General features: G+C 45.3%; 1 protein-coding gene and 1 pseudogene across 1 annotated transcript; both read left to right on the top strand.

Moving 5' to 3' along the window:
- Positions 1-1,375: 1,375 nt before the first annotated feature.
- On the top strand, positions 1,376-4,626 carry LOC108493714 (annotated as a pseudogene).
- A 2,127-nt stretch (positions 4,627-6,753) lies between these two features.
- Positions 6,754-14,739, top strand: CDCA4 (cell division cycle associated 4). Its single transcript, XM_017807541.1, is given in 7 exon segments — positions 6,754-6,926; positions 7,582-7,754; positions 10,371-10,451; positions 12,302-12,470; positions 12,473-12,562; positions 12,565-12,578; positions 12,728-14,739. Coding segments are annotated over 5 exon segments (1,068 nt in total). The 5' UTR covers positions 6,754-6,926; positions 7,582-7,754; positions 10,371-10,412; the 3' UTR covers positions 13,484-14,739.
- The last annotated feature ends 201 nt before the right edge of the window (positions 14,740-14,940 follow it).

Here is a 14,940-nt window from a genome sequence, read left to right on the forward strand (position 1 = left end):
CACAAACACCCAGCTGAGCCAATACTGCCATATTCAGACATGTATTAGCTGGTGTGTGGATTAGCTGGTGTGATGAGTGCTCTGACTATGCTATTCTCATTTTGTAAGCCACTAACATTTGATGCCAGCATCGTTATCATCCAACATCAGGCTACAGTTAGCCCACAAATGTTCACTCGCTTGCTATGAGCTTTGGTTTGTTTTATAGGCCTGCTGTTCTTTGTCCAACCCCTCCTGGAAGAGCAAGAGCCCTTCCAGGCTCAGAGCAGCAAAGGAGAAGCTTACCCTCATTGAAGGCTGAACAGAACTTCCAGCCACCTCTGTCGATCCACACATTAACACACTGTAACAAGACAAACATGCTTTCTCTTAAATTCAGTGCACTGCGGTTGCAGTGAAGTTGTATCCTGTACCTGGCTTATGGGGCCCAGCTGAGCTGCTACTACAGGCTTATTTCTTAGGAAACAGCCACATTTAATTACCCTCCTTAGCCTTTCTTCCATCTGTCTCTGGATTTTTTAGGCTAGCTCTGCTGCAGGAATGTGCTTGCCTGCAGAAGCACTCAGGACTGTTTCATAATGCTGCCTATCTGAGAGGTAATCAGAATTTGCCAGGTTGGGCTCAAAAAAATGGCACATTTAGGAGTGGGCCTCCTGCCCTACACTGGAGCCAAATTAAAAAGACAAACATATCTTAAATGCTTTAATCAAACAATAATTATGAGAGGAACAATACAGACTCAGAGCAAGTCCTCATTGTCTTTAGCAGGCAGAGGCAAGCAAGCTCCGTCCCCGTTCTGAACCAGTGGGATCACAGCCAAAAAACTCTTCCAAACCACATGCAGTTGTGCCGGTAAAGCACACACCTTGTCTCCCAGTTAGAGTCGCCAGCCAGAGCACAGCACTGCGCTGACGACAGCTCACAGCTTCCAGCTCAGGGCTGAGTCATGTCTGGTTCCTTTTTTTTTTTTTCTGTCTTTCAGAAGCGCAGTTTCAGCCCCGCTCCTGGACACTGAGTTTGTGTTACTTTCTGAGGTTTTATAAACACTATCCAACTCAAAACCAGCCTTCTCGTCACAGCCGATGTGCGAAAGTCTGGCCAGCACAGCAGGGGCTGAGCAGCCCTGAGAAAGGAGCAGCAAAGCTCCCGACGCATCAAGCACAGCCCAGCACAGACTTGTCCAGAAGGGAAGGAAGGGGGCTGGGACGGAGGGAGGGAGCAGTGGCTGCTTTCCAACGAGCATGGCACGCAGGTCACACCACCCTGTACCAGCCACCGCCGGAGGAAGGGGCTGGCCAGGGCTCCCGGCAGCGCAGGCGGGCTGTGGGATGGGGAGAGCCAGCGCTGGCTGCCAGCACAGCTCCCGCAGCCGCTGATGCTCCGCTCCGAGGAGGCGGCGCGGCTGGAGCCTGTGCGCACACGCAGCGCTCACAGACTGGAGCCAGGCCCGTCCTTCATCCCTGCGGAGCACCAGCCAACAGCTGCCCAGCCAAGGGAAGGGGCCGAGGGCAGCAGCTCCACTCGACACAGTCCTCCAGCTCAATGAAGCCCCACCACATGCTGAGGATCTGCTTGGAGAGGTCAAGGCGATGCCTGTTCCTGTTAAACCAGCCCTGTACCTCCTGTTTCAGGCAAAGAAGAGCATCCCATTCATATTTTATACAGGCTGCCAGTGCTTTTAAATCCCTTTAGAACTGTCACTCACTCTGAAGGTTTTACTGGGTGTCAGTGGTGACCCGACTCCGCAGGACAGACCTACTGAGCTGGTTTGCATCATTTTCCCTGTTCCCTGTGTTATTCATTTCATCAGCAGGTACGCTGCTCTGCAGTGTCTCACTAGTGCAATGCCTCTCAGTTGACTAGAAGTTTTGGGTCGATACTCTGAATTACCTTCCCATTTAAAAGTTGCCCGACACTTCTAACCAGTAATTCCCTCCTTTCTTTGCTTTTCTTTGTATGCAGTTATTTTCTTCATTTTTTCATTTCCCCTGCCAGGTTGTTTAGTAGACATCTCTGTCCAGCACAGCCCCACGCTTTGTCTCTCAAACTTTAACTTTGGCATAAGTTTTCCTTTTGCTTGCAGATTATCTTAGCTGCAAAAGTTTCCCCAGATGAGATAGCTTTCTCAATATATAAATATCTCTTTGGGAAATTACCAGGTTTTCATCTGTTCTTTTTAACTGTGGTGTTAAAATTTCATTTACTGAAACCAGTAGGAGAGTGAAAACTTTTAGAGTGTAGCTAAAATTTGATTATTCTCTTTATTATACTGTGGTTATAATTAAATTAAATTCTTTTTAACTCTAGTTCTATCAGAGATTGTTTGCTCTCTAGTAAATACTTCAGGCTATTTTGTTTTGCATAGGTCTGTCCAGATTTTTCCATTTTGAGTTTTCGAGGTTTTTTTCTCCCATATGCGAGATGTGAGAGTTGTTTTCTCCTGAGAATAATCAAATCTCATCATATCTTGATGAGACATCAATAGTTTCTAAGCTTTTCAAAGAAAATGGAGAGCCTTTCACAATTTTTCTTTCACTGGTTTAATCAGAAACATAGATGATGTAGTAGTTCTTAAGCCATAAGACATCCTCTTGTTTCATGAGGTTACTGGGGGGGGAACCCACAAACAAAACAGTCAAGATCCTGTCATTGTAGCTAATCAGAAGAAAAAAAAAGGGGGATAAGGAGAGGGGACTCAAGTACCTTACTGTATAGATGATGCTATCAAAAGCCAAGCAAATGAACTCTTCTAGCAGTGATCCTCCAGGGAACAGCCCTCATACTGCCTCAAGAGGGGCCTCCATGGAGGCTCAAAGGTTCTTGCAGGATTTGTTGTGGGAACACCTATTTGAATTCCTGCCGAGCTAGTGCTGCCAGGGGGCTGTGGGGGGATGGTCAGGCCCTGCTGCTGGCTGTGAGAGGTGGTGGCTTGCGGGAGTGCACTGAGAGGGAGCCCTAGGTCTGCTCCAGGAAGATGCTGAGTGTGTCTGGAGCGATGACTCCTGGAGTGACTGCAGCAGTCCTGACAAACCAGGGACTGTTTTTAGGAAGGACCGTGCCAGACGGGAATGTGCTTTTTCCAGATATTTTTCACACCAATCATCTTTTGCTTCACAAGTGATTTAGATCTTGCCAGGATTACATCTTGGCTGACTGCATGTTGGGGATTAAATTAAGTTTACTTATAGAATTTTAGACATTAGTAGTCCAGGGTTAAGTTTAATTGTAACTTGCTTACAACTTAGCATGAGTGGGCCCTGGTCAAAGCCTGGGAACTTTAAATGCATTGTTTGTTAGCATGGAGAGCTAAGCAGGGGAGTAAACAGAGAAAGACTATCTTCAGATAAGGTTGAAGCCCTGGAGGGCCCCAAGCTGGAAGAAAAGAACAATTAATGGCCTGCCCACATGGACATGGAGAAAGAATCCAATGAGGTGCTGGAAAACTCCACACTATTAGGCAAGTAAGGAGCACGGGAAGAATCAGGTGCAGAGATTCTGCAGATAAAGGCCCAAGGATTTCTTTGTTCTGGGTCCCTCTCCAGAGGCACCAGCTCAACAAACCCTGCCTCTGCCAACTCAGGGTCCAAACTCTTCCTTAACACTGTACAGCTTCTGAGGTGAAACAATTCACAGCTGAGTACCTGGAAAAAGTCCTTGAACTGTGTGGATGGCAGGAAATCTGGCATGATTGAGGTTCTTATTGGGGTGTTTGATGTGGACTACTCAGCTCTTAAAGCAGTTGTGCAACTCAGAGAGCCTGTCCTGTGCAAGTCATAGGACAGCAGCTTTGCCTTGGAGCACATGCAGGAACCCTTGAAGCTGAAGGGATGTCAGGTACCAGTGCATGAGCTGTGGATTGTGTATGAATCAGGAGAGCTTGACCAGACAGCACAAGCTATAGAGCACGTTAGGTTCTTCTACCAGTGCATCTGGACGACTGGGATGAGGAGGATGACTTTGACTACTTTGTGTGATGTGTTGAGCCTTGACTGAGGTTCCACTGTGACATCCTTGAACACCATGTGCCTTCTGGGCTTGTAGCTGATCGTGGTGAAAAGCTAGAAATACAGTTTCACCATGACCTGTTGTCAGCTGTAAATGCTTGTTATGAAGGAGACACAGTCATCGTCTGTTCAGGTCACTGTGTTGGTTTAGTTGAACTCAAAGGCTAAGGCCTGCCAGAAGATATTGTGATAGAAAAACAAGGAAAAGCAGACCACTATTTCGACTGTCCAGGAGCCACTGTAAGGATCTCTAGTTTGAAGTTAATGCAACACGATGTCATGGAGGGGATTTTCAATTTCCAATATGGGAAAACCACCCTGGAGAGCTGTGTGTTACAATGTGAAACCACAGGCATAACAGTGTAAACATCAGCCTAGCTACTGATGAAAAACTCAGATCTGTGTGGTGTCAAGGGTGCTGGTATGGAAATATATCCAGGTAGTGCATGCACTCTGTTAAACAACAGCATGCACTGCTGCAAGGAGGGAATACTTACGAAGAGCTTCTTAGATGAACATTATGATATTCCCAAGGAAACCATGGCCAATAATGTGATCCATAATAATGAAGGATATGGTGTGGTCCTGTTACTATAAAGTGACAAATATGTGTTAAGAGTATATATATTGCATGTGGAAACTTCACTTCCTTGCTGCAAGTCTGGGTACCATGGTAGAAAACACCTAAATGTTTGTCACTTAGAGACTTTTAAAGAAATACGTGAGTCGAGTGAAAGCTAATGCTAAGACTGGTTGTAGTTGAGAATCTTAATCGATTCATCAGATCCAAAGCCATGTTTCATGTTTTGATGTTATGCCTTTATTTCCCAAGTAAAATCCTTATTAAAGGACAGGGGCTAAGAAAAAATAAAATATAAAAAAACCCCAAAACAAATCACACCACCAACATTAAAAATCAACAGCACCAAACCTACCAGGGTTCAAAAAGCATGTGGACAACACTCTCAGACACATGGTGTGATTCTTCGGGTTGTCCTGCGCTGGGCCAGGAGCTGTCACTTCAAAAATCCTTGTGGATCCCTTCCAAGTCAGGACATTCAATGACGAGCCGGGCAGAGCACGAGAATCTCTTTGTGGTATTGTTCCTGCACAGTTTTGATCATGTTTTTGCACCAGGATGCCATAAGCGCGGTGCCAGGAACCGTAAATAAACAAGGGGAAATACTGCGCTTTGAAACCTGTCTCGTCCCAAAGGCAGATCTTGCTTTGCCATGGAAATGCTATTTCCTCCTGTTTTATCATACCAAGCTACAGCTCTGCCGTTCCACAGCCTTTTCTACGAGACCTCAGCTCCAAAGCCCCGCTGATGTCCCCGCTCCCGCTGTCTATCCCACCCTTTCTCCATTTCCCTCTCCTCCCCGCCGCGCCCCGGGGGCGGGAGGCGGCAGCCGCAGGCTGGGCCAGCCCCCCCTCCTTCCCTCTGGCAGCTCTGGAGCAGCCGGCACGTAGCTGCTCTGCCGGGAGAGCGACCGGGAGACGCTGGGGCGGCCTAAGTGGTTGCAGATGTGCAGCTGCACCGGGCTGGGGTCAGAGCGGCGCGCAGGGCTCGGGGAGGGGGGGTTTGCTCAGCGGGACAGCGGCAGCTCTGGGGACAGAATCACAGAAGCGATTAGGTTGGAAAAGACCTCACAGATCCTCGAGACCAACCTATGACCAAACACCACCATGTCAAACAGACCTGGCGCTAAGTGCCGTGTCCAGTATTTCCTTAAACACTTTCAGGGACATGACTCTCCCCGGGCAGCCTGTTCCAGTGTCTAATCACTCTTGCTGTGAAGAGATTATTCCTAATGTCCAACCGAAACCTCCCCCAGCACAGTTTAAAGCTATGTCCTCTCATGCTGTCACTGCTTACCCGGGAGAAGAGACCGACCCCCATCCAGGTACAATCTCCTGTCAGGTCACCCCAGAGCCTCCATTTCCACAGGCTAAACACCCCCCAGCTCCCTCAGCTGCTCCTCATAAGATTTGTGCTCCAGACCCTTCAACAGCTCCATTGCCCTTCTCTGGGCCTGCTCCAGTACCTCAATGTCCTTCCTGGACTGAGGGGGCCAGAAGTGGACAGGGGGATGAACATTGCCCTTGTCCTGCCGGCCACAGTATTTTCGATACAAGCCAGAATGCCACTGGCCTTCTTGGCCACCTGGGCTGGTGTTCGGACAGCGGCTCCCCGCGGTGTGCGAGGCGTCACCCCCTCCCCAAGGAAGGTTCCCGGCTGTGACTGCGAGACCCGAGGTCGAGCGACCGGGCCCGAACAGGAAACGCCACAGGCCTTGCTAATGGAGTTCTGAGGCCCCCCTGACATCCCGGCGGGGAGCAGCGCCGGGGGCTCCCCAGCCCTGAAGGAAGCGGCGCCTGACGGCGGGGAGCGCCGGGGCCGGAGCAGCCAACGCCCCCCTCCCGCGGCTCCCCGCGGGCTGCAGCACGGCCAGGTTTGAACCTGTTCCCGCCGGAGCCCGTGGCCGAGAGCCCAAACACGCCGCGGGGCCCTGGACGCCGTTTGAAATCGGGGCGGCCCCGCCTCGCCCCCGCCCCCGCCTCCCTCAGCCTCTCAGGGCCGAGGGGCAGGGCCCGGCCGCCATGGCAACCCTGCCGCCTCCGGGAGCGGAGCCCGGGGCGGGACAGACGGGCTCCATGGCCAATCGCAGCGCTGAGCGGCGGCTGCGCGGCTTGGCGGTAGCCAATAGCAGCGGTTGCCGTGATCCCGGTGGGCGTGGCCGCCGGGGAAGGCCCGCCCCCGAGGCCGCAGGTCCCTTTGTGGGGTTTGACAATAAGATGGCGGGCGGGGGGAGGCGGGGCCAGGTGGCCCCGCCCGTCCCTCAGGCGCGGAGCGGGCGGTGAGGCGGGAGCGGAGTGGGGGCTCCTGCGCGAGCGGCGGCGACAGCAGCGGCGAGGCGGTGAGTGAGTACGGCGGGCTGAGCTGGGTCAGGCCCGTGGGGGGCTGGTGCCGGCGGAGCCCGCGGAGTGGTCAGAGCCGATTCAAAATGGCGGCGGGAGCGCGGGGCGATGAGTAACCGCCGGGCGCGCTGAGGGGCCGGGGCAGGCGGGACAAGAGCCCCGCTCCCCCGTTCCCCTCTCCTCCTCCGCTGGGTCCCGTCCCCAGCCGCGCTTCCGCGTCGCCCCCGCCTCCACCCCCGGGCTCCCCGCTGCCCTCCCACCGCCGGGCAGCTCCCCCTCGGCTCCCCGCCCCGGTCCCGCCTCTCCCCCCGGCTCTGCCGAGCTCCCCCCGCTCGGCGCACCCCGGCCCCGTCTGCGTTTCCGCGAGCTCCTGCCCCAGCTGCCCACCCTGCCCTTCCTCGGGAGTTGGAGCCCCTTCGCGAATCCCTCGTGTCCCGAAGAGGTGCCTGCCAGCCAGCCCCCTACGCCCGGGGAGTGGACCAGACCCCAGAGCTTTATAGGGTCCTTTGTCCCGGTCCGAATAGGGATGTTTCTGGCCCTACCAGCCCTCTGCTGTGTCTGCATCCCACCTTATAACTCGACACCACCATATGCGCCCACGTGCGTGTCTAAAGAGGAGTAGTAGCTCTCTTTCCGTCTCTTTTTCACCATTACACAGAGCTTTGGTTTCTTCCCACGGTTCTTAGAAAAGCCAGTGTTGGAGTGGAGAGGATTAGAGTGGTAGAGGGGAGATACAGCCCCTTCTTGTCTTCCCTTGCTAACCATCATCACTGTACTTAAAGCTGTACAGAAGGCAGACTGTGCTTCACTGAACCTCCAGCACTGGCCTAGGTAGGTCTTGTCTGCTTTCTCCTAAAAATGAGCACTGCTAAAATTCCCTGTCTTCTCTGTTACCCCAACTAACGGGAAGCAGCTTTTCCCCTTCAGTACTTAACTGTATCTTTGGCAGCATATCACTATATGAGTCTGAATTGAGTGTGAATCTGGAATGCCTTAAGTTGATGCTCCAGTAAGAGTCGGATCAGATTTCAAGCAACTTATTTGTAAAGCAGACTGGGAATTTGTCAATCCTAAAACCAAAACTTGTAATGAATTACATAATACTGTGCTCCCTGTGCTACTATTAAAAACAAAGCAAACACCAAAATTCCTTTCTCCTGGTGTGTTATTCTGCAGCTGGCTGTTGTCTCCTTGACAGCTTTTTTTTTTTTTTTTTTATAGCTGTTTCAAACAGAGGTTTAGTTTAACACACCAAGTTTGAGCTCATGACACTGGGATAGCAGTGGAAGATGGGAGATGATGTAACTAGTCCAGACATTGCCTCTTGGGCAGGGGCAGATGCTTGAAATTATTGGGGGATTTTGAACACCTTGACTCTGAAGCAGGAGCAGTCTTTACACAATGGATAATGCCTTTTTGAGTACCTTAATACATAAATCAATAGGAAAACATAGTGAGATTTTAATTAATTAAGTTTTAAATTCAGCATTCTCTTGAGATGAGTGCTTGTTGGAGACAGTGCAGAGAAGTCTGCGGGAGGTCATTTATGTGCAAGGTTTTAATTGCATCTGATAGTGGCTATGAAGTTAATGTGCTTTTACAGACAACTTGGGTTCTGGTGCACATATGTATGCCAGTTAACAGAACCTAAAGAAATTATTGCTGTGATGGGCATATTCTCATAAGTTTATACTAACAGAGGTCCACGTGGTTTGGCAGTTGCTCTAGGGAAGAACCTGGAATCACATGCCCATTATTATATTGCATGGGAAAACTTTCCTTCTTTAGTATGTAAATAGGTTACAGACTGGACTGGTCTGCCAGCATCCCCTGTCATTTAGTTTGTCGACGTGGTAATGGCTCTTTTACCAAGAGCTCCTTCAACGGTCCCCTCCTGTATTGGTCCGCTATTCTGGGAGGCAAACGGCCAAAGCCTGTTCCCCAAAAATTGTCAGATAAACCAAATAGCACCAGAAAATATTTCAGTTTGTTTTTCTCGTGACTGCACTGTTTTTACCTGTAGTTATTGTGGGGTGGTTTTTTGTTTGGGTGTTTGTTTTTTTTTAAACGAAGTCTATGTCCACGTCACCTACCCTACAGGAAAGCAGAAATTTTGGGATTCAAATGGTTACCATATACAGCCTCTCAAAGAGATAATTTTTCATTTATAGAGTGTTTTGAAAGTATACCTGGGGAGCAAAAACTTCTGACATTTTATAGTGTCGTAAAGTGTTTGCCAGAAATAAAAAATAGTTTATTGTTTTGTTACTGTGGTGTCTGACTGAAGTTGTAGTTCCGATGCCTTGAGACACTATTTTGAATGTTGCTGTGGGCTCAGTCCATAAAAGAGAATGAAACTATGAGTTGGTTGAAATACAGTTTCCATGATATAACAGCATTTAATCTGAATATTTGGGGTCAAGTCAAAGGATTTTGGCTTGAGAATGTTTAAAGGTGGGGTTTTTTTTCCATTGTGGTATTTTAATGACTATGCAGCTTCTTGAGGAAAAGCATGTTTTCTACACCCCCACCCGCAAGTCCTTTGTCGGCCACCTTCTTCCCTCCCAATATTGAGAGCAAACACCCTTGAAAAATTGTTTGTTACTGCCCATAGTAGAAAACAAGAGGGGATATCCATGTGCATCCTCTTTACTTGTTTCTTTTCTAGGTATGCATTTCAGCTGCAGACACAGAACTGTCTTGTATTGTACAGACATGTCTAGAAAAGTATCTGAATTGTTTTCATAGTTTATCATAAAAGTTTTTGTAGCCTGTTGAAACAGCATTCTTTTCGGATTCAGTAATTAAGGGAATTGTTGCATATGATTGGAAGTTGTGTTTGATATATAAAATCTTATTTTGCCTTAAATGTGTTTTAAAAACTCAGCCTTTATAGTTAAAACAATTTCACTGCTGTCATTACTTTCATTATTGTCATCTTGCAAAGTAAATCTTAGTCATAAAGTTTCTGTGCTGGTAAAGGAAAATTCTCTCTGGTTTAGCTGTGTTTCAGTTTTGGGTTTGTGCCTGCCTGCTCTTTTTCTCTAGATGCTACAGAGATATGCAGGGCTTTGTACAGCAAGGTGAAAAATGTATCATTTTGTACCAAAAGTAACTTGCTTTCAGTAGGTTTTGTGCTCACTTCAATTTTTCAGATGAGTGCTGAAGATTTTGTTTGCTCTTTAAATGGCAAAAGGCGTAGGGATAAGGGAGAGGCTGGTCCAAAGGTCAGGGTAATAGCCTAGGACTTGGAATTAAACTGGCAGTTTCCTTCTGCTGCAGATTTTGGGTGTATTGTTGGCCAAATTTGTGTTCTAGCTGTGAATTGGGTTTAATAGTACTATTTAAGTTTGAAGGAATGACATGAGGATAGAGATATCGAAGCAAAACTATTTTGTTCTTCATCTCCTGTCCTTGCCTGACATCCTACTTCCCCATACTTGGTAGGTGGTGCTCTCACTTTTGCTGTATGGACTCTTGCTCAGTAGCATGGGAGAAGAGGAAGGACTACATCAAACACAGTTACTGGTATGTCATTTTTTGTTTCTTAAATTAAACCATAACAGAGTATTTTGTGCAGTCGCAAGAACAGGGTGACAAAGAGCTGGCTTTATGGTGTAAGACACTAATTGGAAGCAAGTGTTATAAAAAACCCCCAGTGAATGCTGTGAAAGGTTTACCTTTAAGAATCCATAAACATTTTTCCTCTGCTCCTACATGCCCAAGTGTGTGAGTGATGTATTGAGGTTTTCAAGTTTTCTGCTGTGTTCTGTTTTCTGTTGGTGTGCCTTCGAAGGCATTTAAATGCCAAACATTAGGTGTAGGTAAACCAGGTTAACATTCAATTGAAGTTTTAATTACTCTTCACAAGAATATAAGTTGAAATAAAAGAAACTGCAAACTCTGCACAGTGTTTAATGTTTGATGACATGGTTTGTTAATAGTCCCAAAAGATCTTTCTAGAGGTTGTTTCACATGGAGGGGAGGGTGAGTGGCTGTACATAAATAGGATATCCTCTGATAGGAAGTTTGCAGGAATGTCTAAAAATCTGGAAAAGGCACTGTCAGGCAGAAACACGGGTTATATTTAATGAGAATTATGCAAATATGTTAAGTTACAGGATAAAATTTTTAAAGAAACTTCTAAGGTGTTTAATATATTGTTATTCCATGGATAACTTTTTAAGAAATAATGAAAAATAACCATAAGACCAAGTTCATGTATTCTATATTGTAGTCTCTGCACATTAAGATTTCTAAAGAGTTTTGTACCTTCAGTGGAAAGGAGTCTTTTAAGAGTCAGCAAATCCCAAAAAAGGTTATTTCATGGATATGTACAGCAACGTAAGAAGTGTTGTACGGAGTCAAACCAAGTGTTTATCTCACTACTGTGCTATCCCCAGGTTTTCACAGTAGATAAGCATGTAATGTATTTTGAAAAGAACAGTGTTGTTGCCCTTTGGTGGATTTTTAGTGACTCTGAAAGAGCTGAGAGAGAGCTCTCAGAAAGTACATGCTACATACTGTAGCAACCAGAAAAGCAAGGCAGAGTTTAGGGCTTACCAAGGGAAATGGGAAATTATATAGAAAGACACTGCAATAGTATTTTGGTTTTATCAGCTTTTAGTTGAAAAACTGTGTTTTGTTTGGGTTACTGCATTAAAAAAAAATCCCCAGATATTGGACAAACAGGAATTTTAAGGACAGAAGACTGAGAAGGGAAGTAACGAAGAAGCATAAATGGAAAGATCAGATACCAGCTTTCATTTGCAGCCTGATTTTTTTATAAGACTAGAAGAAATTATACCTACTGCATTAAAAAAAAAAAGCTACTTTGTATTCCAAGGATCAGCTGCAATATTTGCATGAGGCACTGTTGTCAAAAATAGTGCAATTCAGAAGAAGAGCTGAGGCTGGTACTTGAGAGGCACACCTTGGAAAGTTCAGCAAGTGACTTTTAGATGTGAATAATGAGAAGCCTGCGTGCAGCCTGTGTATTTTTAGCTGGCAAACCTAAACTAGGAATACAGGAATTTTGCTGTCTTAAGTCAACTGGGAAAGGAGTATAGCAGCCCATATGGAGGATGACTGTTACTATCCTTATTGGACTTGCACAATTCTTATTGGAATTATGCAGTTCACCTACTCACCTGAGTAAGGGAACCGGAAGGACTGCTTTGGGCACCTCAGCTGAATGTCTCAAGTTACATGGAACAAATCTAGATACTACTCTCTGTGTAGCCAAAATAAGCTAATCTTTTCACAAATGCTGCCTGTAGTATTTTGTTCATGTTGCTTTGTTAGGCATGTTAATGTTCTGGAGGGGTCAAATCTTTTAAAGATGGTGTGCCAGGTTGTATTTTTATTTCCAAAATTAGAGGTTAAGCATGCCAGTAGAAACTCTGGAGGAGCGAGGAGACACTGCCTCTCCAGTAAGTGAAATACAGCCATTGAGATGTTTGCTTCTGTGCGAAGCAGCGGCTCCTGACTTCCATCAAGTGTGGAGCTTCATGGGAGCCAGGAGCTGGGAGCCCCTGCCTCTCTCCAATGCCATGCCTTGTGGACCTGCTCACCCCTGGTTCCTGAATGCCGTCTTTGGGACCCAGTCCATATGTTCCTGACCCATGTTGTCCCACACTGGCTTTCTATAACCTGGTATGACAATTCTGATGTTTCTATCTTTAAAGAATTTGCTTTTTAAATTTAAGATTAAAATTTACTGTTCTGTTTTTTAGTCTTTTTTTGTTTCTCCCCTCCCTCCTGAGCTGTTGATGTTGTACAAGATTTGTTTGTTTTTTTAACAGGACACAATGTTTGTTCGAGGATTAAAGAGAAAATGTTTTGATGGTGAAGAAGATATTGAAGGGACCCTGGCTGGTATTAAGGCTATTCCTTCCTATAATCTTCAGAGGCAGTCGCTTTTAGATATGTCCTTGGTTAAACTTCAGCTGTGTCACATGCTGGTTGAACCCAACCTCTGTCGTTCGGTACTTATAGCCAACACGGTACGTCAGATCCAAGAGGAAATGACTCAGGATGGGACTTGGCAGATGATAAATACACAGAGTACAGGGCAGACATCCCTGGATCGTCTTGTTTCAACAGATATCCTCTGCCGTTCATCTAGGGAACAAGCTGAGGGAAAGCATGTTCCAGGCTATGGGACTTTGAGTAAAGACTTTGAGGGTGATGAGAGACAAGATAGTTCAGAAACTATGACAACAGCCTCTTCAGTGCAAGCTCCGAGAAACCTGCAGAGCAACGTGTGGGAAATGGAGAATCCACAAGAAAATAAAGGAAACTTTCAGAAATCTTTAGATCAAATATTTGAGACACTGGAGAATAAAAGTCCTAATTCGGTTGAAGATCTGTTTTCAGAAGTTGACAATTCTTACTATGATCTCGATACTATGTTAACAGGCATGATGAGCAACACAAAAATGGGACATTGTGATGGGCTTGAAACATTTTCTTCTCCAACAAATACAGCTTCTAACTCTAATTGTAAATCTGATCTTAATGAGCTTGATCATATTGTGGAAATCCTTGTTGAATCCTGAAACTCCTCGTGTAGGAGGTAAAGATCTGTTAATGCAAAGAAAAGACTTGAGAGTTTAATGTTAATGGGAAGAAAAGACTCCATAGTTTGTTCTATCAAATCTGCACGAGTATTTTACAAATATCTATATATTATATAGATATATATATTAAGAAGCACTTCATATTGCAAAATAGTGTTAACTCTTAAAGTTAACCTGCAACTTGTAGTGTAATAATCTGATTTATCATCCACTGAACTGTAAGTACATACGGTAAATGTTTCTAAGTTTGGGGTGCAAGGCTCTTGAAATTGGGTTCCTTTTACCAGTTTGTTTTAGCCTTTGATGGAGGATAAGCTCAGTGAGAGGAACTCTGTCATCTTCTTATACTTCTCCCCATAAAAATGATAATAAACCGAGAGAGAAGTTGGATAACTGGTTTCCTATTTTCCTCCGGTTTCCACTTTGTGGTGTGTTACACCACAAAACTCCTACCATATCTGCTGCTTCTGTTCTAAGTCTCTACATGGCTCTTAAAGAGCAGTATGCAATAGTTCCTGTTACCCTTGCTAGCTTCTTCTGGGTTTTGCTACAATTTTCAATTTTTACTTCACAAATAGTTTTAAAGTGTTTACTGGTGTTTAGATCTTTCCAGGTATTTTCCTAAAATATATTTTTACTACAGATGTTATGTCAGCTGCTAACTTAGTAACTTTTGATCATATCTGCAGTTGATGTATTTTTTGCAAGATTTTTAAAAAGGGATGTTTTTTTTACCATGAACTACCTAATGTAGTTCAGTAAAGTGTATGTAAATGTAAATATACAATTTTATACTTTACATTAAAATGTAAGAGCTGTTTTCATTATTCTGTTTTATAGAGTAGTACTTTACTAAATTGAGAATTGTACATTTATGCTTTTCATACCCCGCATACTTGAGTATCATTATAGGAAGAGCTTTGATCCAGCTAGATACAATTACATTTAATTCATTTCAGACCATACTTTTTGTTAACTACAAACCTAAATTACGTAGGTTTTTATTTATGTGTATTTATATGTAAATGTCATCAAGTGAATTGTTTATCACTGAAGTCTACCATCAAGTATTTGTTTATATGGGATAACTATCTTGCACTAATTACTACAAAAAGTGTTATTAGCGGCCTTTAAATCTCACTGGTATGTCATGATGTCTTGTCATAATTAATATGCTCCACTCTTACCAAGGGTTTCCTCTTGGCTTTTTTTTATAATAACAAAAGATAATACAACATGGGATGGTGGTCTTTTCTTCACATTCAGTTTAGAATGTATATAATTAGACTTCTTCCTATGAGGCTTTTTTAGGGGAAAGGAATAATTCAAGTACAGCCTATGGTTTTGTTACAAAATAACAAATGTTTGCCATCACAAGCTGCTGCTGGGGAAAAAGCCCCAAGCTAGCAGGGAGCAGAGAAGGGGAAAAGATGGAC

The sequence above is a fragment of the Lepidothrix coronata genome, unplaced genomic scaffold (assembly GCF_001604755.1).
Source record: "Lepidothrix coronata isolate B3197 unplaced genomic scaffold, Lepidothrix_coronata-1.0 Scaffold19, whole genome shotgun sequence".
In the NCBI taxonomy this organism is placed as follows: domain Eukaryota; kingdom Metazoa; phylum Chordata; class Aves; order Passeriformes; family Pipridae; genus Lepidothrix; species Lepidothrix coronata.